This window comes from Macaca thibetana, chromosome 16 (assembly GCF_024542745.1).
Source record: "Macaca thibetana thibetana isolate TM-01 chromosome 16, ASM2454274v1, whole genome shotgun sequence".
Taxonomy (NCBI): Eukaryota; Metazoa; Chordata; class Mammalia; order Primates; family Cercopithecidae; genus Macaca; species Macaca thibetana.
Genome location: NC_065593.1, coordinates 30,375,144 through 30,397,704, shown reverse-complemented (window position 1 = coordinate 30,397,704; position 22,561 = coordinate 30,375,144). Strand labels below are relative to the sequence as shown.

General features: G+C 51.2%; 3 protein-coding genes across 9 annotated transcripts in view; all 3 read right to left on the bottom strand.

The window, feature by feature from the left end:
* Nucleotides 1-22,561, bottom strand: part of TAF15 (TATA-box binding protein associated factor 15) — a 345,012-nt gene that overhangs the window by 103,452 nt on the left and 218,999 nt on the right. The window lies entirely within an intron of this gene.
* On the bottom strand, nt 244-12,551 carry RASL10B (RAS like family 10 member B). Its single transcript, XM_050764917.1, has 4 exons — nt 12,312-12,551; nt 8,693-9,055; nt 3,233-3,357; nt 244-2,731 (listed from the first exon to the last, which is right to left on the bottom strand). Exons 2-4 carry the CDS (start codon nt 8,906-8,908, stop codon nt 2,461-2,463), a joined length of 612 nt encoding a protein of 203 aa, XP_050620874.1. The 5' UTR covers nt 8,909-9,055; nt 12,312-12,551; the 3' UTR covers nt 244-2,460.
* The window catches only part of AP2B1 (adaptor related protein complex 2 subunit beta 1), a 139,095-nt gene continuing 134,584 nt past the window's right edge, over nt 18,051-22,561 (bottom strand). For all 7 annotated transcript variants that reach the window (XM_050764901.1, XM_050764902.1, XM_050764907.1 and 4 more), the window contains one exon: nt 18,051-20,853. In XM_050764901.1, coding sequence (XP_050620858.1) covers nt 20,779-20,853 — 75 coding nt within the window. In that variant the 3' untranslated portion in view covers nt 18,051-20,778. The remainder of the gene's footprint in view (nt 20,854-22,561) is intronic.

The window sequence follows — 22,561 nt, the reverse complement described above, 5'->3', positions numbered from 1 at the left end:
TTTCCAGACTGGCAGGGGAGAAGTTCTGCTTCCCTTCTGAATGGTTTGAATTAGTTGGAGGGTTTGGGGTTAGGTGGAAAGGTGATACGTCCCAAACTCTTCACCAGTGGTCTCCCTGTTGACCTGGGCTTTGGGACTGGGGGCCACCTCACCACCTTCACCCTCCTTCCACACGGAGCTCAGCAGGCAAGCCCTGTGGGGATCCCTCCCCTCCTACCATGAGGAACGGAGCCAACACCTTGGTACAGAAACAGGGGAAAACACTCCCTGATTTTTAATCTGACTTCGGATAACAGCTCAATGGGCGTCACACACACTTCCAGACCCTGTGGTGGGAAACCCTGGGAGGGGGTGGGAGGGGAAGGACAGAGACTCAGAATGGGGGTGGAGGGACCTGAAATCCAAGACCTGGGTTGAAGTGGAGGTGGGAGGGGGCCTGTCAGAGGATACATTCCAATGGCTCCCACAGGGGAGCAGCCAGAGGCCTGGGCCCCCTCCCCCCACCTCAGGTGCCTCAGAGTTGGGGGTGATGGGGCATGTGAGATGCTGCCATCCCTCATCCCCTCCCTCTGGTGAACCAGGAGACAGGGGTGCAGGAGACTAAGGGGCAGGCCCTCTTTGTTACCCTCCCAGCCACTCTAAGGTGTGGGGAAGGGGAGCCACCTCCTCTGTGTCAGAGGGAGGCTCACAGAGGGCAGGTCACTTGCCCGAAGTCCTGCAGCACAGCAGGGACTAGAACGCAGGAACACTAAACTGCCCAAGGTCAAGGCGGTTGCTGTGGGGCTGTGCTACCCCCACTTGGTGGACAGAGTGGGAATCAGCCGGGGAAGCAGAATCATAGATTCCCCCTACAATGGATGTTGGTGATAAATTCCCCACCCACGACCCTTCCCCCAGACTCCGCTCCATCACCACTCTGGGCTACCTGATTTCCTAGTCTATATGCTGCAGCCTTGGCTAAGTTGGCCAAAGTGGAGTTGTCCTCTCTGCCCGTCTTATAACAAGGGACCCTGCTGTCCTCCCACCAGGCCAGGGCTGAGGGCTCAGCCTCAAGGACAGCTTTCTTTGGTCAGGGGGCAGGGGACAGGGCACCACTTCTCCCTCCCTCCAATTCCCGCATCAATCCCTTATGCCATTCCTAGAATCTTCACTATTATTGTTATTTCTAAATCGGTACAAAACTGACAGTGATCAGCTCCGGTGACGAGAGGTAGAAACCCGGCCAGGCAGCCGGAGAAAATGGGGCGGAGTGAGTTAGGGCATAGGGCTGACTGGTGTTGGGACAAGAGGGTGTCAGATCCTGAGGGCCTCCATCTGGGGCCGGCGGGGGGAAGATGCAGGTGTGTCTCCCCCAAGCACAGGGGTCCCCACCATTCTTTCCCTGGCTCTGTTCTTCCCCAGATTAATCAGGATAGTCTGAGATCTGAGGCAGGCAGGGTCTGGGGTAGTCAGATGGGGTTGAGACGGGGCAACAGAATCTTCACTGGGACAACCTGACCCCCTTCTGGGCACCATCCTGCCCACGACCAGACCCCAGAACCTAACATTCCCCAGTCTGACAGACCAGATTGCAGTATGCAGGAGGTAATAGAAGACTGGAACCTGGCATCATGGAAAAGAAACTATCCTTTGGGGGATTCCCTTTCCACACTCTGTCCAAAAAAAAAAAAAAAAAAAAGTTTTAACCCGGGGGTGATCTGGCTTTGGGGTCAGGAAGAGTGAGGGGCACCTGGCAGGGACGGACCATCGAGTTAAGGCTGGAAGGTAGGTTGTTGTGTCTCTGGGGGCTGCTGGGCGGGGAGGTCTCCCTGGAAGTCGGAGAGCTCAACCTTCTCCCCTCACTGATCTGGGACCTCAGCCCCCGGACCCCTTGATGGTGGTCTTTGGGCCACCCGCATCTCTGCCCTGTGCCGGTGGTGCTGACAGTCAGAAGGCCTGGCCTCACAAAGAAGCTGCCAGGATCTGCGACAAGGGGATGGACGAAATGAGAGCCCTGTGAGCGGAGCTAGGGGGGACTGGAGGGTGGGTGAGACAGGTAAGGACCAACAGACGCTTGGGTGGGCGGACATGGGAAAGGAAGACACCCGGCAAAGACAGACACATTCTGGAAAAGACAGGTGGGGGCCCGGCCAAGGCGGCACCTCGCCACCCCCACCCTCCATTGCACGCTCACCCCCATCCCAAAAGGCTGTGGCACCCCTGCGGGTCGGGCCGGGCACTGCACTAAATACAGCACTGAAGACGGCTGTCCCAGGAAGCCACGGGGGCAAGGGGCAGGGCTTAGCAGTTACTGGGGGCTCCCTCTCGCGCTTTGCTTCTCACCGGGAGATGCGTGGCTGCAGGGGCCTCAGGCCGGGACCGTCACAGTTCCATTTCCCGCCCGCTCCCCGCCCCAGCCCCGCAGTACAGCCCCACCCTCCGCCCGGCCAGTGCCGGTGCAGCCCGCGGGGCGCGCAGGTGTCACATGATGGCGCAGCGGTTTCGGCGCAGCGCGCCCTGGAAGCGCAGGGCAGCGTGCACGTGCTTGCACCGGGCGCAGCCGACGCTCTTGAGCAGCTCGCTAAAGAGCAGCAGGATGTGCCAGTTGTACTTGGCCGAGCATTCCACGTAGCCGCACTTCCACGTCTTGCGCACCAGGTGCGACACGTTCCAGCGCGGGATCACGCGTCCACGCTGCAGGTCCCGCTTGTTGCCCACGATGATGATGGGCGTCTCTGAGGTGCCGATCACCCTGCGGGGCGAGGCAGGAAGCTCAGAACTCTGTCAGTCTCACAACCGCTGTACTCCCAGCAGGGCGGGCTGTGCCTGGCCAATACTACCACCACCGTATGTTCTGCTCCAGGCGCAGCCCTAAGCCCTGGAGGTGTTATAGTTTCTGATCAGCACAACTGATCTAAAAGATGGGTTCTACTGTTATCCCCATTTTACAGATGAGGACATGGGCTTAAATGTTTACTGGCTTCAAGTCATGCAGCTGAGTGGCCCTGGAAGTCTTGTTCCAGAAGTCCCAGTTCTTAACTACTGCACTACTCTAGCCACCCCCACAGCCAGGGTCCCAACATGAGTTAACAGAAATGGGGACAGCACAATGTATGCATGTTTGAGTGTATGTGTGGGAATCTTAGAACACATATACCTCTGGCTCTGTCCCTATACTGTCCCCTTTTCACAGGGACTGGCTAGCACTGGGTCATCCACAGAAGTGGCAATGGACTGTGTTCCAGCCTCTCACCTCGTCTCCAGGATCTGCTGGCGGATGGTCTTGACGTACTCAAAGCTGTCAAAGCAGCAGATGTCGTAGACCAGGATGTAGGCATGGACGCTCCGGAGTCCCCTGCAGCAGGCGTCTGCCCACTCCTGCAATATCCCCAGCCAGTACCAAGGTCAGAGCAGCCATGAGGGCTCCCCTAGCCCCCAGACATCTCCCATCAGAGGGGCAGTGCTCTCACCTGCCACTGCACCTGAAGCCTTCCATACCTGCTCATCCCCAGGAGACCAGGCCCAGGGAGAATGGAGGAGCTGTAGCCTCCCCATTCCCAAGCCAGGATGGAGCAGGTCACATTGTTTGACCTTTGTGCACATCTGGAACTTAGTTCTGCCCTGCTCCATTTTGTCCCCTCATCCATCCATCGAGGCCTTTTTTCAACAAGTACATTTATTAAGTACCTCTTAAGAGTCCAGCTCTGAGCTGGGTGTTGGAGCTGTTAAAATTCTATCTTCCAAGGCTCAGCTGAAGTGCCACTGCCTCCAAGAAGCTTCCTGATTTCCCATCCTTCCTGCAAGCAGGGGACTACTCCCTTCATCTCCTGTGTTCTAACAATCCTTCGATTACACTTTCATTAGAGCTGTTCCATCTTCAGTTCCCCACTTCTGCTGTGAGCTCCTGAGAGGGCCACAGCCAGGCTGTCCTCATTTTTATATACTCCCTCTTCCTCTCTGAGTGTCAAAGCAGGTGCTCCTTAATGCCACTACCTGGGCTGGTGAGCTCTCCGTAGCCCCATCTGGGATCAATGCAACTCCTGCCTCTTCCACTGCCCTTAGACTGCTACCTGATGTGTCCCTTCTGTATGCTCATCTCTGCCCTCAGGCTTGAGAAACAGAAAAAGATTCGGACTGGATGCATAATGGGCTGACGTAGAGCAGGGCCCCAGGGAAGCTCCAGGGAGATGAACTTCCTGAATGTTTGTGCAGCTTCTCAAGGGATTGCGGGGTACAGCTCAAGATGAAGAGACTCCTAGAAAGGCCAAGTACACTAAAGAGAAGTTTCCTTAAGAGATTCATTAGTCAGCGTGCCAGTAGTTACAACTGCAAGAGTGGTTTCAGGCAGCCAGTGTGTGGAAAGAAGTGGGTCCCTAAAGTTGGGGGACAGAGGCCTCCAAGGACAAAGGAAACCAGTCTTCTCCCACCAAAGCTTAGGCAAAAGACTAGAAGAAGGTGGAGGTATGTCTCCTGTCCCAGCATCTGAGTCAAGTGGGGCAGGGGCCAGGCACAAAGGAGGACTACAGTTCTCCATTTCCAAGAAGGATCAAAAGGAAATGACTTTGGTGGCAGTAGCGCAGAGTTAAGTCCAACTTCAGAACAGCACTTCCCAACTCAAAGGCTTAGAAGATGCTGCAGTGGATTTCCCTAGGGAGATGATGTGGCATCTTTTCTTTGTGCTGAGGTTTAAATTTTTGGTGCAGCAGGAGGATGCTGAGGACAAACCTAAAACCATAGGAAACTGAACTGGTTTCTTAGGCCAGGGAAGACTGCATTCTGCTAGACACAGTGATCTCCAGGAGCCTGGAACCTGTGCATACAGATGCTCCTCTGATCTCCCAAGACGAGTGGAGATCAATGAGAAGTGGGAGGGATGAGAGGCTCCCAGTCTCTTCAATCTCTCTGCTGGGGACAGGGAGCAGCTGCCAGCTTTTGAGGGTGACAGGCCCACCTCTCCCCCAACATGTTGCCTCCTTGAGGGGACCTCCTGGCTTCCTCCCACCCACTCCTCTCTGCGGGTTCCTAAAAGAGAGAGGAGGAAGGCCCCTGATTGGTTAGCTTGTCCCTTCCCCCATGATTGAAGGGAGGAAGCAGGTTTCCAAACTGTAAAAGGTCATCTTGGGGCTGTGTCAAAACAGAGAAGGAGCAATGGAAAGGGAGTCCAGTTTCAGGGACATGCAGTCTGAGAGAGGCTCAGTCACCTGCGTCTCAACCATGCATTTGCTGATAATTCCTTTGGTGGTTTGCAAGCACCTGATAATCTCAGCTTCCTTCTCTGATAGAAGGGGCTGCAGAAGACACTGAGGCTCACATCCAGGAAACACTACTCTCCTGGGCTCTATCTCATCCGGCATTGGAGAAGAATGTATTACTTTATTTTCAGATGGTGGCCATCAGGAGTCTTAGGTTTTATACTTAATCTTTGGCACCTCAAGGATCCCTTTTTCACAGCATTTCTCTGCCGAAAGTCCCTTACTGGGCTCCTTGAGTGAAATCTTGGATATTCTAGAGTCCAAAACTCAGAGTCAGTCAAGAAGAAAAAAGCCAACAACCCAATAGAAAAATGGGCAAAGGACATCAATAGTTCTTGAAAAAAGAAACACAAAGGCCCTTAAACCTATGAAAAGATGCTCAATTTCACTCATGATCAGAGATGCAAATGGAGACTACAAGGAGAATATCACATCTCATCTCTCAGATTGTCAAATATACTGTCAAAAGTCTGACAATATACTCTGATGGCAAGACTGCAGGAAAACGGGCTCTCATACACATTGCTCACAGGAGCACAGCATACACCACTGCTATAGAGGGCAATCTGGAAATAACCTCCCCTCAAAACTCCAGTTACAGTCACACTTTTTTTTTTTTTTTTTTTTTTTTGAGACAGGGCCTCACTCTGTCACCCAAGTTGGAGTGCAGTGGCGCTATCTCAGCTCTCTGCAGCCTCAACCTCCCAGGCTCAGGCGATTCTCCCACCTCAGCCTCCCAAGCAGCTGGGACCACAGGCATGGACCACCATGCCCGACTAATTTTTGGTATTTTTGGTAGAGATGGGGTTTTGCCATGTTGCCCAGGCTGGTCTTGAACTCCTGAGCTCGAGTGATCTGCCCGCCTCAGCCTCCCAAAGTGCTGGGATTATAGGCTTGAGTCACCTCACCTGGCTCTGTATTCACCATACCATTTCCAGGCATTGTGATCCAGCAATGCCATTTCCAGCAATGCCATTTCTGGGAATTAATCCCACAGATATACCTACTTACGTTCAAAATGACTTATCTACAAGGCTATTCATTGTGGCACTGTTTGAAACAGCGCAAGACTGGATATCACCCACTTGTCCAACAAGAAAGGACTCCATGGTACAGCTCTTCAATGGAGCAGGGTGTGGCCATGAGGAAAGAACAAGGAAGTCCTCTAGATAACAGCCTGGAAAAATCTCCAGGTTATAATAGCAAGTTAAAAAAAATTGAGGTACAGCGCCAAGCATAGTGGCTCACATTTGTAATCCCAGCACTTTGGGAGGCCAAAGCAGGATTGCTTGAGGCCAGGAGTTTGAGACCAGCTTAGGTAACACAGCAAGATCCATCTATACAAAAAATTTTAAAAATAAAGTCAAGGTACAGAACAGTATGGTTCTTGTTTTTGTTTTGTCCTTTTTTTTTTTATTTTTGAGACGGAGTCTCGCTCTGTCGCCCAGGCTGGAGTGCAGTGGCGTGATCTGGCTCACTGTAAGCTCCGTCTCCTGGGTTCACGCCATTCTCCTGCCTCAACCTCCCGAGTAGCTGGGATTACAGGCGCCCGCCACCACACCGGCTAATTTTTTGTATTTTTAGCAGAGAAGGGGTTTCACTGTGTTAGCCAGGATGGTCTCGATCTCCTGACCTCATGATCCCCCCGCCTCGGCCTCCCAAAGTGCTGGGATTACAGGCGTGAGCCACCGCGCCCGGCCTCCATTTTGTTCTTTATGTAAGAAGCAGGGAAGAATGCATTTTCTTACTTGGGTAAAGAAATACTGAACGTATGGATAAAAATCTGTTAAGCGGCCAGGCACGGCGGCTCATGCCTATAATCCCAGCACTTTGGGAGGCCTAGGCAGGCGGATCACTTGAGGTCAGGAGATCGAGACCAGCCTGGCCAACATGATGAAACCCCGTCTCTACTAAAAATACAAAAATTAGCTGGGTGTGGTGGCAGGTGCCTGTAATCCAGCTACTCAGGAGGCTGATGCAGGAGAATCGCTTGAACCCAGGAGGCAAAGATTGCAGTGAGCCGAGATCACATCACTGCACTCCAGCCTGGGCGACAGCGGGAGACTCCATCTCAAAAATAAATAAATAAATAAATATATTTTTAAAAAGAAAGAAAAATTCGATAAGAATGGTTATAGAGAGTGGGGCAGGAATCAGGGTAAAGGGGGCAAGATGAAATAAAGCTCAGTGTCTAGGCTTGGAGCAAGATTTGAATGTCCAATCAGGTGATTGTTAAAGTCTCCTTTAGAAGAGAACTAGAAGGCCCTGTGCCCAGACCGTTTGCCCTGATAGGCTCAGCCTCACTGCTTCCAGGGCAGAGGTGGGATCAGGCTTCCATCTTGCTGCTGACCCCAGGGGCCTGGGATGGGTGAACGGGTGTCTCCGGCAGATTACGCCAGGGCCCTCCTGCCTGGTGTTGCTGAGAGTGCTGAGTGCTGAGCTGCCCGCCAGCTCCCAGCCCAGGGTCGCAGCCTGAGAGACTGCTTTATTTGCTCCGTTACACCTGGACAAGCCATGTCTCCTGCCTTCTGGGTCTCCACCACTGTGACTGTCCTTCCTGGAAAAGCTCTGTGCACTCTGGTCAGAGGCTTCCTTCAAGTGAGCAAACACGTCTTAGAGCTCAGCTTCCTTTTTCTCTCCACTCCCTCTCGAGTCAGAGGTTGAGACAGGGCAGGAGGACCTGGTTCCAGCAGGCAGTGGGGAAGGAACACAATAAGTGAGGACCCTGGGGGCATTTAAATCCAAACCTGGCAGGGAGGGTACCCAGCAGGCAGGTCCTGAGGTCAGGGGCAGAGCATCACTTAAGAGAAGAGGGCCTTGGGCAAGAGAGCTGACTGGGGTCTCCAGAGTCTCTGAGAACACACCTTTCCCAGGGCCCTGTCTATTCTGCTGCTGTCCCTTCTCCAGGGGACGTGGAGTGAGGCTATGGTAGGCACAGCCCCGAATACTCACTGCAGCCTAGTGTTCCCTGCCCTTTTCTCTACTGCCTCTTACCTGCCTAAAACCTACTTAGTTGAGACATCACCCTCTGTGACCCCCCAACTCCACTCCAACACATCTGGATGACCTGGATGCCCCCTTAAGGGCTGCTCCAGCTCCCTGCTCCTCCAATCATAGCACTTATCACACCATGTAATAGTTGCCTGTTAGCCTTTTCTCACCAGACTATGAGTTTCTTGAAAGCAAATTCCATAAATTGTTTGCTCACCATTCTGCACCAGTGCCCACTGCAGGGCCTGGCACACATTAAACGGTCATCAAATATTTGTTGAATAAACTAGTACACCAGTGAATGAATTCCTGGAACGGCTCTAAGCAGGGTGGCCCAAGGTGCAGTGTGGAGCTCCCAAACTCAGTGACGCGGCCCTGGCAATAGGGCCCGAGCTACAGCAGGTTGGAATCCAGGCTCTCCCCTACCCATCCATTTCCCCACTAACCCATGCCCCCCAGGGTCCTCCTACCTGGAGCGTATTGACAGGGAAGGCGCTGATGGGCGGAAAGTCGAGGATCTGGAGGTCGTGCACGTGGCCGTTCATGACGACAGCAGGCAGGTAGAGGCGGCGGGCGGTGGTGGGCACGCAGACCTCGCTGAACTCGTTGTACAGGAACTGGCGCACGATGGCACTCTTGCCCACACCTCGCGCCCCCAGCACGGCCACCCGGTAGGTGGAGACCATGCCTCCCGCCCCACTCCGCCACCTCGTCCTTGCCGCTGTCTGGGGCTCCCCCGGGCTGCATATTCCAGGGGCTGGGGGCTCAGCCACCGTCAGGACCAACCATTGCTGCCTCTGCTTGCCCTGGGCCCTCTGCGGCCTCCACCTGGACTGTGGGGACAAGAGGTGGGCTTAGTGCACCAGCTTATCCCTGGACATGTCCTGCACTTTTCCACGTTTGGGACTTTGCTCAAGCTGTTACTGCCACTTGGAATGCCTTCCCTTTCCCCAAACCCCGGTGGCCACCTATCCAAAACCTCTCCATCCCTCCTCCATTTTTCCCGGCATTCCAGTAGTAGGACCCAATCTTTCTTGACTTATGACCTGACTTTTCTCCAGGTCCAACTCCAACCAAAACAGGCTGCAGAGCAGAGTGGGAAGGGCACTGGACTTGGTTTGATCCCAGCTTCCCCACAGAGCCTGGGATAAGACGGCAACACCTCTGAGTCTGTGTCCTCCTGAGTGGCTGGGACTGGGCAGGTGTGTCTCAGTGCCGGCACTCCTGACGTTTTGTGGGGAGAGAACTCGATTGTGCAGGACTGCCCACACATCGCAGGACATTTGCTTTCCATGGCTCCCAAGAGGTAGCTGCCAGCAGCAGCCTCCAGACACCACGATGACCAAAAACTCCCCCTCCCCCCATTTCCAAATGCTGCTAGTTGAGAATTCTGCACTAGATGACCACGTTGCCTCTGGGGTGCAACACTGCTGAGCACTTACTCTGCTGGCATGCCCATGTGGGTATCCTTGGTCAGTACGACATCTCTGAGGGATAGGTACTGTTATTCCCACTTTAGAGACAAGCTTAGAAGCAGTAAGAAGCGTGTCCAATCACAACCCGAAGGGCAGCTACTCCTTTCTATGATGTCGCAGTCCTTCTTCCAACTTTCAAGTTCAGTGATTCTTTTTTTTTTTTTTTCTTCCAGACAGAGTCTCACTCTGTCACCCAGGCTGGAGTACAGTGGCATGATCTCGGCTCACTGCAGCCTTCACCTCCCGGGTTCAAGCCATTTTCCTGCCTCAGCCTCCCAAGTAGCTGGGATTACAGGCATCTGCCACCACACCTGGATAATTTTGGTATTTTTAGTAGAGATGGGGTTTCTCCATGTTGGCCTCGAACTCCTGACCTCAGGTGATCTACCTACCTCGGCCTCCCAAAGTGCTGGGATTACAGACACGAGCCACCGCGCCCGGCCAAGTTCAGTGTTTCTAATCGATGAATGCATACAGGCCAAGGTCTGGGTCTCATTCTCTGGCATCCCCTAGAGCCCAGAGGGCCTGGCACATATTAGGTGCCCAGAAAAGGGCTGCTGGAAGTTGGCCTTGATATGAATTCATTAGCTCCTTGCCTGCTCAGTTTCAGTGACTTTAGGGCCTGGGTATAACTCTCAGCTCTGGTGTGTCCTTGCTGCATGGCAGTGGGCAAATCACCTTCTCAACTGGAGCCATGCTTCTGCACATAGGTACAATGAGGTAAACAGCCCCTATTTCTGAGAAAATCCACGTAAATCTCTTAGCCAGGAAAAGGAACCTTTCTTCTTTTGTTGGTGATAGTGACCAAAGAGGCTGTTACATGCCTGAGACCTCCTGTCTGGATTCCCAGGAGGGTGACATCAGCACTTGCTAACTGGGTCCAGGGCAGGTGGATTCGCTGGATTCTGGCAAGGCCATGCTTTTCCTCATGGGTGCGTACTTTTCTGCGGATGCATGTCCTTTCCACACATGCACAATCCGTAGCTGAATGTCCCCCAGGTTGTCCTGGTTCAGAGGACTCACTCCACAGGGTATGTGCGCACACAGCATAGTAAATAAAGGTCAGGATGTGGAGTGAGAACAACTAGGGCTTGATTCCTAGCTCTGCCATTCACCTGAAGTGTGACCTTGGGCAAGAAACTTAACAGAGTGTTATGATGTGTGTGTATGTAAAGCCCAGGGCCTAGGCCAGCATAGGTGTTCAATAAACAGTGATCACTGCTATGGGCAGGGGTCCTTCATTCATCTGAGTTCCCCACAAATTTAGCAATGGCACCTCCTAGCAATCCCAGGAGGGCTTGCTATCTACTGTTGCATGAGCTCACATGCATGCAGTGTGTGTGTGAGAGATTCTTCTCATTTTATTGAAGATTTAAAAAACAAACACACTCCAAAACAAACCGAGTGACTTAGGGAAGTGAAGACCTCATAGCCAGTCAGTTGTTAACTAAGATTAGGACCCTAAACTCCTTCCTGCCCCATGCAGTGTCCCTTCTCCAACAGGTGTTTATACACTTACATGGGCTCCCAACTAGGGGGAAGTACCTATCCCTCCTTCCTATATGTCCCTCCAGGTCCGAAGCCCCTTAGGCATCCCTGGACACCACCAGCATGGCAGAGAGACTCAGCTGGGTTAATTACATAACCAGCACAGGCAGGTGGGGAGTGGGGAGTCCTAGGGGAGGAAGAGAGGGCAAGGAATGCCAAGAGGAGTCCTGGCCTCTCTCTGGGTGTGGCAGCTCAAAGGTTTCCAGGATGCATCCTACCTGCAGACTGTCCCGGACACCACACTCCCTGCCCAGAAACCAGCCCTTTCTGGGGAGTGGCAGGGAAATGCAAGAGGGGCACTGCCCAGGAGCTAGGGAAGGGGCGCAGGAGGCCCCTAGGCTGGGGCCAGCCTCCTGGAACTCACCAGGCCCAAGTGTGGCCCTGTCCCCAACTCAGAAGCGATCGGTGCCCCTTCCTTCTTTCCAGGCAGAGGTCCTGGATCTAAGAGGAGATCCAGGTCCTGGATCTCCTTGGCTGGGTGCGGAAGGGAGGGGGCTGTCCCAAGAAGCAGGGCCCAGGCCCCTGAGCGCTTTCTCCCCAAGGCCTGCTCTCTGCAGTGAGTCTGCAGACAGCGCCCGGCAAGAGACCGCCCGGCAAGAGAGGCAAGAGACCAGAGACACACAGAGGGGGCAAAGCCTAGTTCCGTCCCCTTCCCTGCGCCTGGACACCTGGGTCGCTGTCCAAGACTGACAGCGGGGGCTTCGCGGATCCAGAGGGCCGGGTCACAAGTCTGCCAGCTGTTTGTTCCAACCACGTTCGCCTGGGGGTGGGTTAGGGGGCGACAGAGGATGCTGCGCTCCCCATGACCTGATTGGTAGGAGTTTGGGGGGGATGTAGAAGCCCAGCTCGCTCTCCGCCTCCAGCACCTTGCAGGCACCCCCACCCCCGGCTCCAGCTCTCACGTGGCGGCCCCGCACCGCTTCCCCGCCAGCCCGCCGGCCCCCTCCTAGTCCCGGACTCCCTTCGCCCCGGCCGTCTCCTCCTCCCCCGACCCCGGCCCGACCCCCCCAGCCCCTGCCCCAGCCCCGCTCCACCCCTGACCGCTTCCCCTCCTCCCGCCGCTTACCCGGGGCCGTCCTAGCTGCCCCCTGCCCTGGCCGGCCGGTCGGCGGGGCTGCGCTCCCCCCGGGCTCTGGCGCTGCCCCCCGGCTCCCCCGCCCGGGGGGAGAGAAGTGGGGGCGCCCCCGCCTGCCCAGTCGGGGCGGGCTCAGGGCGGGCGCGCGGGGGCAGATGCGGGCCGCCGAGGGGGTAGGAACCTCCAGCCCCAGCTCTCCCTCCGGAGCGCGCCGCCCGCTCGCGCTGGAAGGAGGAGGGGGGCGGGGGTGCGGGCTGGCATTCCGCTGGGTCCCTGAGCCTGACATATTCGCTAGGGCGGCCCTGGATGAATTCTTTAATCCCTGGTCTCGACCTTCACACCCCTCCAGACTCTCCCTGCGAGAATTTAGCTCTAACCTGGAAGAGATGAAGAAAGGCATGGGAAAGGCCTCAAAGCCTTTGCTTCATTCCGACTCTTGGCCTCATATGCCCCTGGCCCAGGCCTGTAACCAGGCCACTGTGTGCCCTGCACTGTGTGCCCTGCACTGTGTGTTAGAGACATCCAGGCTCTGCTCTTCCACCCTCCTCAAGGGCTGAGCGAAGGGTGATCACTCTCACCCTTCACTGACGCAGTGAAAGGCAGAGCTGGCTGGCACAAAGCAAGGTCTCCCCTGCCAATGGGTGACCTCCATACCCCTAAAACTACCATAGATCTCTTCTCGCCAGAATGGGAGATACCAGCGTTTGTCAGGATTGAGGGCAAAATCACCCAGGTATTTATTCTAACACTCATCATCGTCTAACCTTTGATGATCAATGTCATGTCATACTCAATGTCATCACTGATAGGCAACCTCTATCTTGCCGGTGTGCTACGAGCTTTGCATGCACCCTCAGATCGAATCCTCACGATTCTATGGGGTAGATCGTTTCCCCTACTTCACTGATGAGATAGTTGAGGTTCAGAAGCTTGTCTCACTTAGATGTAAAATGTGAATACAACGATTGAGAGTCACTAGCTGAGCAGTCACTGATGAGTTTGGTATGAGGCTCACAGTCCAATGTGAGACCAAAAGCAGATACACAACATTAAAATGTGCTGTGTGCAAAGTCAAGGTTCTGCGGAGGGCAGGGGAAGTGGGACAACTCATTAGAGGAGTCACTGAAGCTTCGCAGGAGGCAACTTTCAAGGAAGCAACCTTGAAAGAAGTAGATTTTGGGGGCTGGGGGGAGGGAGATTGTAGCAGAAGAAAGCTACAGAAGTTGGCTGGGCGCGGTGGTTTACGCCTGTAATCCCAGCACTTTGGGAAGCTGAGGCGGGCGGATCACGAGGTCAGGAGTTCAAGACCAGCCTGACCAACATGATGAAACCCCCGTCTCTACTAAAAATACAAAAATTAGCCAGGCATGGTGGTGCGCACCTGTAATCCCAGCTACTTGGGAGGCTGAGGCAGGAGAATCACTTGAACCTGGGAGACAGAGGTTGCAGTGAGCCGAGATCAGGCCTCTGCACTCCAATCTGGGTGACAGTACAAGACCCTGTCTCAAAAAAAAAAAAAAGAAGAAGAAGAAAAAGAAAAAAAGAAAGCTACAGAAGTCAAGAGCAATTACATAGGCTTGAGAAGTGAGTCTGGGAACCAGACAGGAGCCCACAAGGCTGGAAGCATGGTGGGTGAAGAGGCCAGAAGTTGGTCACAAAGGCCCTGATTGACAGGATGAGGAGTTCAGATCCAGCCCTGTGCTACACAGGAAGTCATTGATGAGGTTTTGTTTGTTTGTTTTTGTTTTTGTTTTTTGAGATGGAGTCTTGCTCTGTCACCAGGCTGGAGTGCAGTGGCACAATCTTGGCTCACTGCAACCTCTGCCTCCCGGGTTCACGCGATTCTCCTGCCTCAGCCTCCAGAGTAGCTGGAACTACAGGCACGTCCCACCACACCCAGCTAATTTTTGTATTTTTAGTAGAGATGGGGTTTCATCATCTTGGCCGAGATGGTCTCAATCTCTTGACCTCAGGTGATCTGCCCGCCTCAGCCTCCCAAAGTGCTGGGATTACAGACATGAGCCACTGCACCCGGCCCTATGGAAGAGTTTTAAAGCAGGGAAAGCGCCTGATCAAATTGCATTTTAGAGCCTCCAGGGCAGGAGGAGGAGCAGGAGCACGAGAGATATCCCAACTGTTTTTACCCCTGGGACCCTGCATCCTCCACTCTGACCTCCTATTACCGTGTGCTCCCAAACAGAACTCAGTTTTCCTCCACACTCTGACCTCTGCATTTTGGGCACCCTCCCAATTCCTCCCTTTCTTCTCCTGTTCAGTCACAGAGGAGAATGGGTATGAGCCTGGGCTTCAGTATCAGACAGAGCTGGATTTCGATATTGGCTCTGCCACTTGCTATTGTAACTGAGGCAAGTAACTTGAAGTCTATAGTCTCATTTATTAAAAGGAGTGTGATTAGTTGTCCCTCACTGTTGTTGACAGGGTGTAGATGAGCTGAGGTGTGTAAAGTCCTTAACACAATGCCTGGCATGTAGGAAGTCTCAGCACGGGGCCTTTATTTTTTGCCTTTTTTAGGGACACGCAGGCATCCTAGGGGAGGATGAGCATCACCGTGGCACAGCGGTTCCATTTATTATAGGTAGGCTCCCAGAGGGTTGGGGTGGAGGTATGAAAGGACCAGGGCAGCGGCTAGAAGCAAGTATAGGGCTGGAATGAATTTGGCTTCCTCCTGGAACACCACTTTTGGGGAGAATAAATCAGATTTTAACTGGCCCTGTGGGATCACATGGGGTCGCTAAGAGCCTCTTGATTGCATCACTTATCCCTCCACTGTATCTGAAAATCTCTAATCCTCACCCTGCCCGGGGATCCCAGGCTTTATGTCTGCTCCCCCAGGCTGTGGCCCTCCATTCCGAAGGTGGATTAGAAGGAATAAATTAAAATACACTGGGCGCAATGGCTCATGTCTATAATCCCAGCACTTTGGGAGGTCAAGGGGGGCAGAATATTCGAGCCAAAGAGTTCAAGACCAGCCTGGGCAACGTGGTGAAACCTCATCTCTAAAATACATACAAAAACAGCCAGGTGTGGTGGTGTGCACACCTGTAGTCTCAGCTACCTGAGGGGGATCACTTGTGCCTGAGAGGTCAAGGCTGCAGTAAGCAGTGATAGCGCCACTGCACTAGGGAAACACAAAGCCACAGGTTAATTATGGGACCTCATACTGGCCTTCAGTGAAAGGTCATTTAAAGGATTATTTTTATTTAAAAAAGCAAACAGCAATTCCATCTACATAAAGTGGAAGATTTGCCCGAAGTTAGGATACAGATGTCATCTTGGTTTGCTGAGAGTCACTTTGGCCTAAGAACATGCACCCCTAGGGGCGTGTTCACTCTCCCCTATCATTAGGAGCACTTTGATGGGAACATGTGAAAAGACTCTGTACTTGGGTCTGACCTTGAGCCTCAGGCGGGTCTGGCTCAGCTGAGGATGCCTGTTGGCTGAGGTGCAAACTCAGGGAGCAGACACATGGGACCGCCTGCAGTAGCTGAGGCCCACACACGAAGTGGGACAGAAGTGTCAAAGACCCAAACCTGCCTACCTCTGCCCCTGCTCCATCATAGCTGAGGATCCTACTGAGCTTTTAGAGGCTATTTGGCCAGATCCTGGGGTTTCCGACCATAAGTGAAGAGTAAATGAAACAAGGGAGGGTGAGCCAAAGGCTGGACTTGAGCATCATCCTCTAACATCTAGCCGGTGGGAGAAGTGGGATGAGTGGAGTAATCCCAGCCCCAAAGCATTGAGAAATGATCCCAGAGATGGCAGTCTTGTCTCAAAATGGTACTTTTGGAAACAGCCCTTGCAAGCACTTTTCCAGCTGAGAATCTGGGTCTAACCAACCCCCAAATTAGCCTTCCCTTTGTTGGCAGCATGAAGCACGGCAGGGCAAAAGCTAAATGAGAAACTGAGATGGTAAGTTTGGAGCCAACTCGGAAACTTTTCAAGAAACATCCTTGTTGCTAATAACATGTCTGAGGGCTGGTTGGGATTCTAGGATTAGTGTTCAGGAGATAGAATTGGGTAACAACGGGGGAGGTGTGATCTTTTCCAAGTGCCATACCAGGTATTAAAATAAACAGGCTCTTGCCTCCTGGAGCTGGGGGTGGCAGGGAAAAAGAATCTGGGTCTAAGCAAAACCAGAAAAAGCATTAATGCATGAAGTGGGAGTCGAAAGCCCAAACCTGCGAGTCCTCAGCTGTTTTCTGACCTCAGAAACAATGTACCTGAGATCTCAGTGTTTCCTAGTTGTCACTTTACAGGCAGAGAAAGACAGTGTAATCTCAGGTGCAAGTCTGGGACCAGTGTGCTCTGAACATACTGGTATCCTGGGGGCTTAGCAAGGTGGGATGTGGCTGAGAGCAGAGGTAGGAGAGAACCTATTACAGAACCTCCAGTGGACGAAGGAGGAAGCTACAGTGTAGTTCTAAGGACGCAGAGAGGGAGTCAGAAGACGTGGCTCTGTCACATCTCATCTGTAAACTGGAGATGAAATTAAATTCATGAGATAGGTAAGGGAATAAGCTGGTATTGTACATATGAAAGTGCTTTAACCATTTTTCAACTGCCACAGAACATGAGTATTACTGTAGAAGAGGAAGTAGGTGAACAGGTGTGAGCCTCTCTCTGGCAGTGATTCTTGACCTTGACTGCAAGTTAGAAAACACCTGGGGAGTTTTAAAACATGCTGATTCCCCCAGGTCCCATTCCAGACTGAACTGAACCACGTCTTTTTCGAAAGCTCTCCAGGTGACATTAATGTCATTCTTAACTGGCGACCCCGATTTGACCCCACTCTCACCAAGCATTTTTCCTATTACAGCCAGGGCCAACTGCAGCCGGGCAACACAGAGACAACCAGAAAGTTCCTAGCTGCCAAAGGCAGTTTGCTCATGGGGTTTGGACATCCAAGTAATAAAGGCAGCTACGGTTGCTGAGCACCCACCAAGTCCCAAATGCTGCACTGCTTGATCTACATTCACTCTAGTGGTGAGAGAGGTTCAGGGACTTGTCCAGGGGCATCTTGGTGTTCATTCCAGCCTCTTCCCCCAATTCCAGGCAGTGGGAGATCTCAGCAGCTGTCAGCTTATCAGAACCTAGGCTTGGGGGGGGCCTCCTGTCTTGACAACAAATGGGTCACATGCCCCCAGCAACACAAATGCAGGCCTCTAGTCTTGGAACTCCCTGGGAAACTTGTTTTAAAGCAGCATTAATTCCATTTGCTTGGGAATATGCAGGCCCTGAGGCCAGGTCTGAGAGACTTTTGTAAGTTGAGAGATGATTGAGACATCCTGGGTAGTAAACTGATGAGAAGCTCTGCTGCATTCCTCTCGCCCTGGGTCCTGCTGGCTGGATGCCAACTGACAAGTCAGAAAAAGGCCTTGTGGCTCCGGCTACTGCCCCTGGGACCGTCTGCCTGGGGCCCCAGCAGGGGAACTGCCAGGAAAGACAGCAGGGGAACTGAGCACTCCCTGTCTGTAGAGATGCCTGGAGTCGCAGGGTGGTTTGGGGCTTGCTCAAATGGAGCCTCCAGGAGGTATATGATTCTCCCTTAAGTTACTCTTAATTTCATGTGGCTGAATCCCTGGGAGGGCTGGGGCAGTCAGAAAAGTTTTAATAGAGTGGTTATGAATGTTCTGTCCCTCTCTGGCTGGCTGTGTATTCTCCTAGAATGTTAATTCTGGGGGGAAAAAAAAGTACATATCACAAATTTCATTTTGTGTAAATGTGAGTTTATTGACGAAGACACAAGGTCAAGCTTCCCCCAACCCCCACCCTCCCCAAAAACAGGACCCAACAAGAACAGAGGAATGAGAAGCATTCTTAGGGCAACATTTCCCCCACCCCCCTCCCCATTTCTTTCCAGAGTCTCAAGCTTCACAACACAGACACACAGAGCAGGCTTGGGTGAGGACAGACACTCAGGGAATCTCTGACCAGCAAAAGAGTTCTGGGTGTTTGCTTCTCCTGCCCTTTGTATGATGCCAGCTGACATTACAAAGACACACTCAGGCAGAGGAGGGGGGATGCAGGGCAACCTCCACCCCACTCCCCTAATTTGGCCAAGCTTGGAATGAGCCGAGAGGGAAGCTGTGGTGGAGGCACCAGGTTCTGCCCCTCAGGAGAGGTCCTTTTACGGGAAGTAGAATTCCTCCCTAACTCTGCTCAGGGGTGTGACGGGAGGTGGCCTCCCCAAGGAGTGCAGAGTTCAGGGGTTGGCTCAGTCAGGTCAGCTGAGAATAGGAGCTGTTATCCATCACTGGTGGGGAGGCTGACAGAAGCCTTGTTTTGGGGGTTGAGGGACATATTCTGGTAGGAAATTGTGTTGTCTGCTTGCCCCAACACACTTTTCCTTCTGGAATGATAGTTTGTTTTGAGATGAGAACACTATTTGCAGTGTGAACCTTCTTCACTACTTGTATCCACTGACTCCAGGAATGAGTCCCAAGAAGGGAACTTTACCAACCTGCTTTTCCACCCCACACATCACCGACCTACCCACCTCCCACATACAATCCTGTGCTGTTTCCTACTGCCATGTGCTTGAGGGGTGGTGTGCAAGGGATATATTTCCTCCCTCCCTCCCCAAATATTCTTCTCTTGGAGATTCTCAACGTTTAAGAAAGTGCTTTGGGGGACCACTCCCCACAAGCTTTGCAACTGGTACGAATCAGGGTTATTTCAGACATGAAATAGGGGTGTGGGGTAGTTTTGCTCTTGTTTTCACGATTCCTCCTCTGAGTCCAGTGAGTTAGGTCTCAGTCCAACATGAGGCCCGTGGAGCCTGAAGTGCCCCAGATTTAAGCAGGGCATCTGAGAAGAACAGTCTTAGTCAAGGACCCTGAATACTGGGTGCCAGGCAATGCAACAAGTGCCCGCAGATCAAACAGTATAACACTGCTAAACAGGTTGGTATTTTGGGCATGAAGCATCCTTTGAAAAATCATATCCAATGCGTTAAGGGGGGTAGGGGGAAGATTTCATATCCCCCAGTCTTTTCAGAGATGACAGGAACTGCCTGAACCTCTGGGATGATCTTAATATGCCCTGCAGCCTAAGCATCATTAAGAAAGAGCAGATCAGAGAGCTGAAGGGATAAAGGGCATTTGCGACATCTCTAAGCTCACTTCATCTCTGCACCTATTCTGCCGGCCTCAAGAAGTGGGGCTCCGGGGGCATATGGGAAACACCGGCTACGCCTTCATTCTGGCATCTGGCTTTACCTTCAAGTAATTCAAAAGATACTCAGCTGCCACCTGATGCCAATAAACGGGGCGTCAAAATCAATATGGAATATGTGAAGAGCCAAAAAGTAGGCACAGAAAAGGCAGGAGAAGGCATTAGGGGAAAACGACAAGAGATAGTCCTGTGGTGCAAACCACACTGACGGGGATTTAGGAGACTCAGTCTCGGCTCTGCTACTACACAGCTGACAGGCCTTGGCAGTGACCTTTGTGCCTTTTATCTTTCTCCTTTGTAGAAAAAGAGGGTTGGTAAGTTATTACTCTGTTTCAACTCTAAAAGTAGGATTTTAGATTTGAACTGGACCTGAGAAATGCAGGAGAGGGGGTGAGGGGACAGCATCTGGGTTGTTGTTCCCCATCTCTACTCAAATTCCTGAATTAGTGGGATTAGCAGGTTTGTTCAGGGGAAAGGAAAGGAGTAAGGTGTAACTTCTCTCAGCTTTGGTGCTGACAGGCTCTATAGTTTTTGCACCCTGAAACATCATTCAAGAAGATCACCGTTCCCAATTGCAGAGCAATCAAATGAGATTATGATATGGAAAGGGGGAAACATGAAGGCTTGGCCAAGGAAAAGGAGTCTGGAAAAAAAAAAAAAAAAAAAAAAAAAAAAGCAAACTGAAAATCCACATGACCAGGGATAAGGCTATCACAGATAAGACAACCCCTCAAAAGCTAGGGCAGGTAACTGCATCTCTGCCTCCAGGACTGTGTGGTTAATGACAGTCATTTCAATGCTTTCTACCGGTTGCACTACTCCCTTGGTTTCTCATATGTACAAAAGTATAAAACAATAAAGTGCAGTGTTTCAGTGACACTTTTCCTTGCTTTAATATTTGTTGTCTTTTTCTGCTTTTGAAATGAGCTCTCAATTACAAAATACCAAACTACACTCAAAAGAGGGTGTAGAAAAAGCCAGCCATTGGCACAGCATGGAGAAGCCCACAAGTAAGGACAGATAGCAGCAGCAGGTGGCAAGAGGTGGGAGGTGACTGAAGCAGTGGTTACAAATGTTCACAGGAAGCTAAAACTATCCAACAGGTTGTGCCCTAATGTTAGCACAGGTTAGACTAGTTACTACCTTGCTGGGTGGCCTCAGTGTGTTTGGGTTCAGATTCTACACAGCAATACAATTTCTTCCAGTTAAGAGTTCTTGGCTTGCACTGATCACAGCATGATTGAAGGGTACTGGACCAGTCTTGTTAGTTTTTCAAAATGCTGTCGTAGACCTGATAGATGTACTGAGAGACTTCAGGAGCTCTACACTTCAGTGACAGCTGTTAGGAGAAAAAGGAGATGGAAGATTAGCACAGAGGTTGGCATTAACTCTAAACGTATCCAAGCACTCAGTTCAAGAAAACTTTTGATACAGTGGGAGAGAAACTTCTATCACAGGAGTAGCCAAACAAAGAGATTATGTTAATAAGTACTGTGGGTTTTAGCATTTCAATTTAATCAATATCGAGTTGTGCTTCTACCTCCATTCCATGTGGGTCTATAAGATTAGGAAATAATCCATACTAAAAACACCAAAGCCACTGACTGCAGAGGAACAGCTGCTCTAATGCTTTGCTAAGAGTTATAGAGATTATTATTAAATGAAAAGGGAAGGGCTAAAGCCCTTAACTTGTTGATGGTCATTTCAGCTGCCTGCCTCAGTTTCTCAGTCTGACCAGAGGATGGCTATATCTCAGTCCCAACTTCAGGAGGATGTACAATCAATCAAGTGAAATAAAACCATAAACTAGGTAGGTCCAAGGTATTAGTCCTTTCTGTATTATGAGGAGAGTATACACCCCTAAGAGGGAAGACAAGAACATGAAAAGACACTCACTTAGTGTAACCCAACCTTAATTCATGTCAACAGCTTAATCTTTTATTTTCTGCCTCTTTAGACAGGCAAATCAGACACCTCTGATACCCCTCTACCACCCCCTCTTCTTTTAGTCTAACGAATACCAAATTAAACATCAATATTAAAAAGATCTTAATGGTGAATATTGAGAATTTCACTTTGTGAGTCAGTAAGGGCAAAATTTAAACCCAGATTTAGAATCCTAATTGTATTAGATTAGGCAGAATATTATTAACAATAACACAGGCATGCAAAATGCACTCTAGAACCAGCAAATTTAATAGCTATATATTTTATATTGCTGACATCATTCCTCTTAATTAGGGCGCAGGTCAACAAAAATTGTCTTGAATGATGTAGCACCACGAGATTTTAGACTATTTTACCTCTTTATTCTCTTATTAGAGACTAAGGACAATTTAACATAGTGCAAAAGGTGAGACTATCTTTGAATAAAAGGTCAAGAAGATTTCGGTCAATGACGAATTTCCTAAAAACTAACAACCTAAAAAGTTAAAGTAAAATTTAAAATGCAAAAAAAAACCCCAAACCAAACAAAAGAACATCAGAAGATATTCTATTGATTTACAGCTTTTATATTCAGTCTCCAAGGCATTCCCAAAACTGCTACTTGGTATAGTCAGGAAGACAATTCTGATAAATGTGAAAAAAAAAAGCAACTAACTTAAGAACTAACTTTCTATATATAGAAAACAGCTCCCTACTTTGGTCCAAGTTGCATCTTTAGGCATTTCCTTGACTTTCAAACTCCCTATTGAAGGAATTCTTTTTTTGAGACAGGGTCTTGCTCTGTCACCCAGGCTTGAATGCAGTGGCATGATCTCAGTACACTGCAACCTCCACCTCCCGGGTTCAAGCGATTCTCCTGCCTGAGCCTCACGAGTAGCTGGGATTACAGACGCATGCCACCACACCTGGCACTTTTTTTTTTTTTTTTGTATTTTTAGTAGAAACGGGGTTTTGCCATGTTGGCCGGGCTGGTCTCGAACTCTTGACCTCAGGTGATCCACCTGCCTTAGCCTTCCAAAGTGCTGGGACTATAGGCATGAGCCACTGTGCCCGGCCTGAAGCAATTCTTGTACCTCCTTCTCTACAGCCTTCTCTACTGC

Bases quoted from the DNA above. Each gene is read 5' to 3' on its own strand.
- RASL10B (XM_050764917.1), bottom strand. From the start codon at position 8,908: ATGGTCTCCACCTACCGGGTGGCCGTGCTGGGGGCGCGAGGTGTGGGC. The intron at 3,358-8,692 runs GTAGGAGGACCC...GGGATATTGCAG, and splicing joins TCCCTGTCAATACGCTCCAG to GAGTGGGCAGACGCCTGCTG. The intron at 2,732-3,232 runs GTGAGAGGCTGG...CTCGCCCCGCAG, and splicing joins CAGCAGATCCTGGAGACGAG to GGTGATCGGCACCTCAGAGA.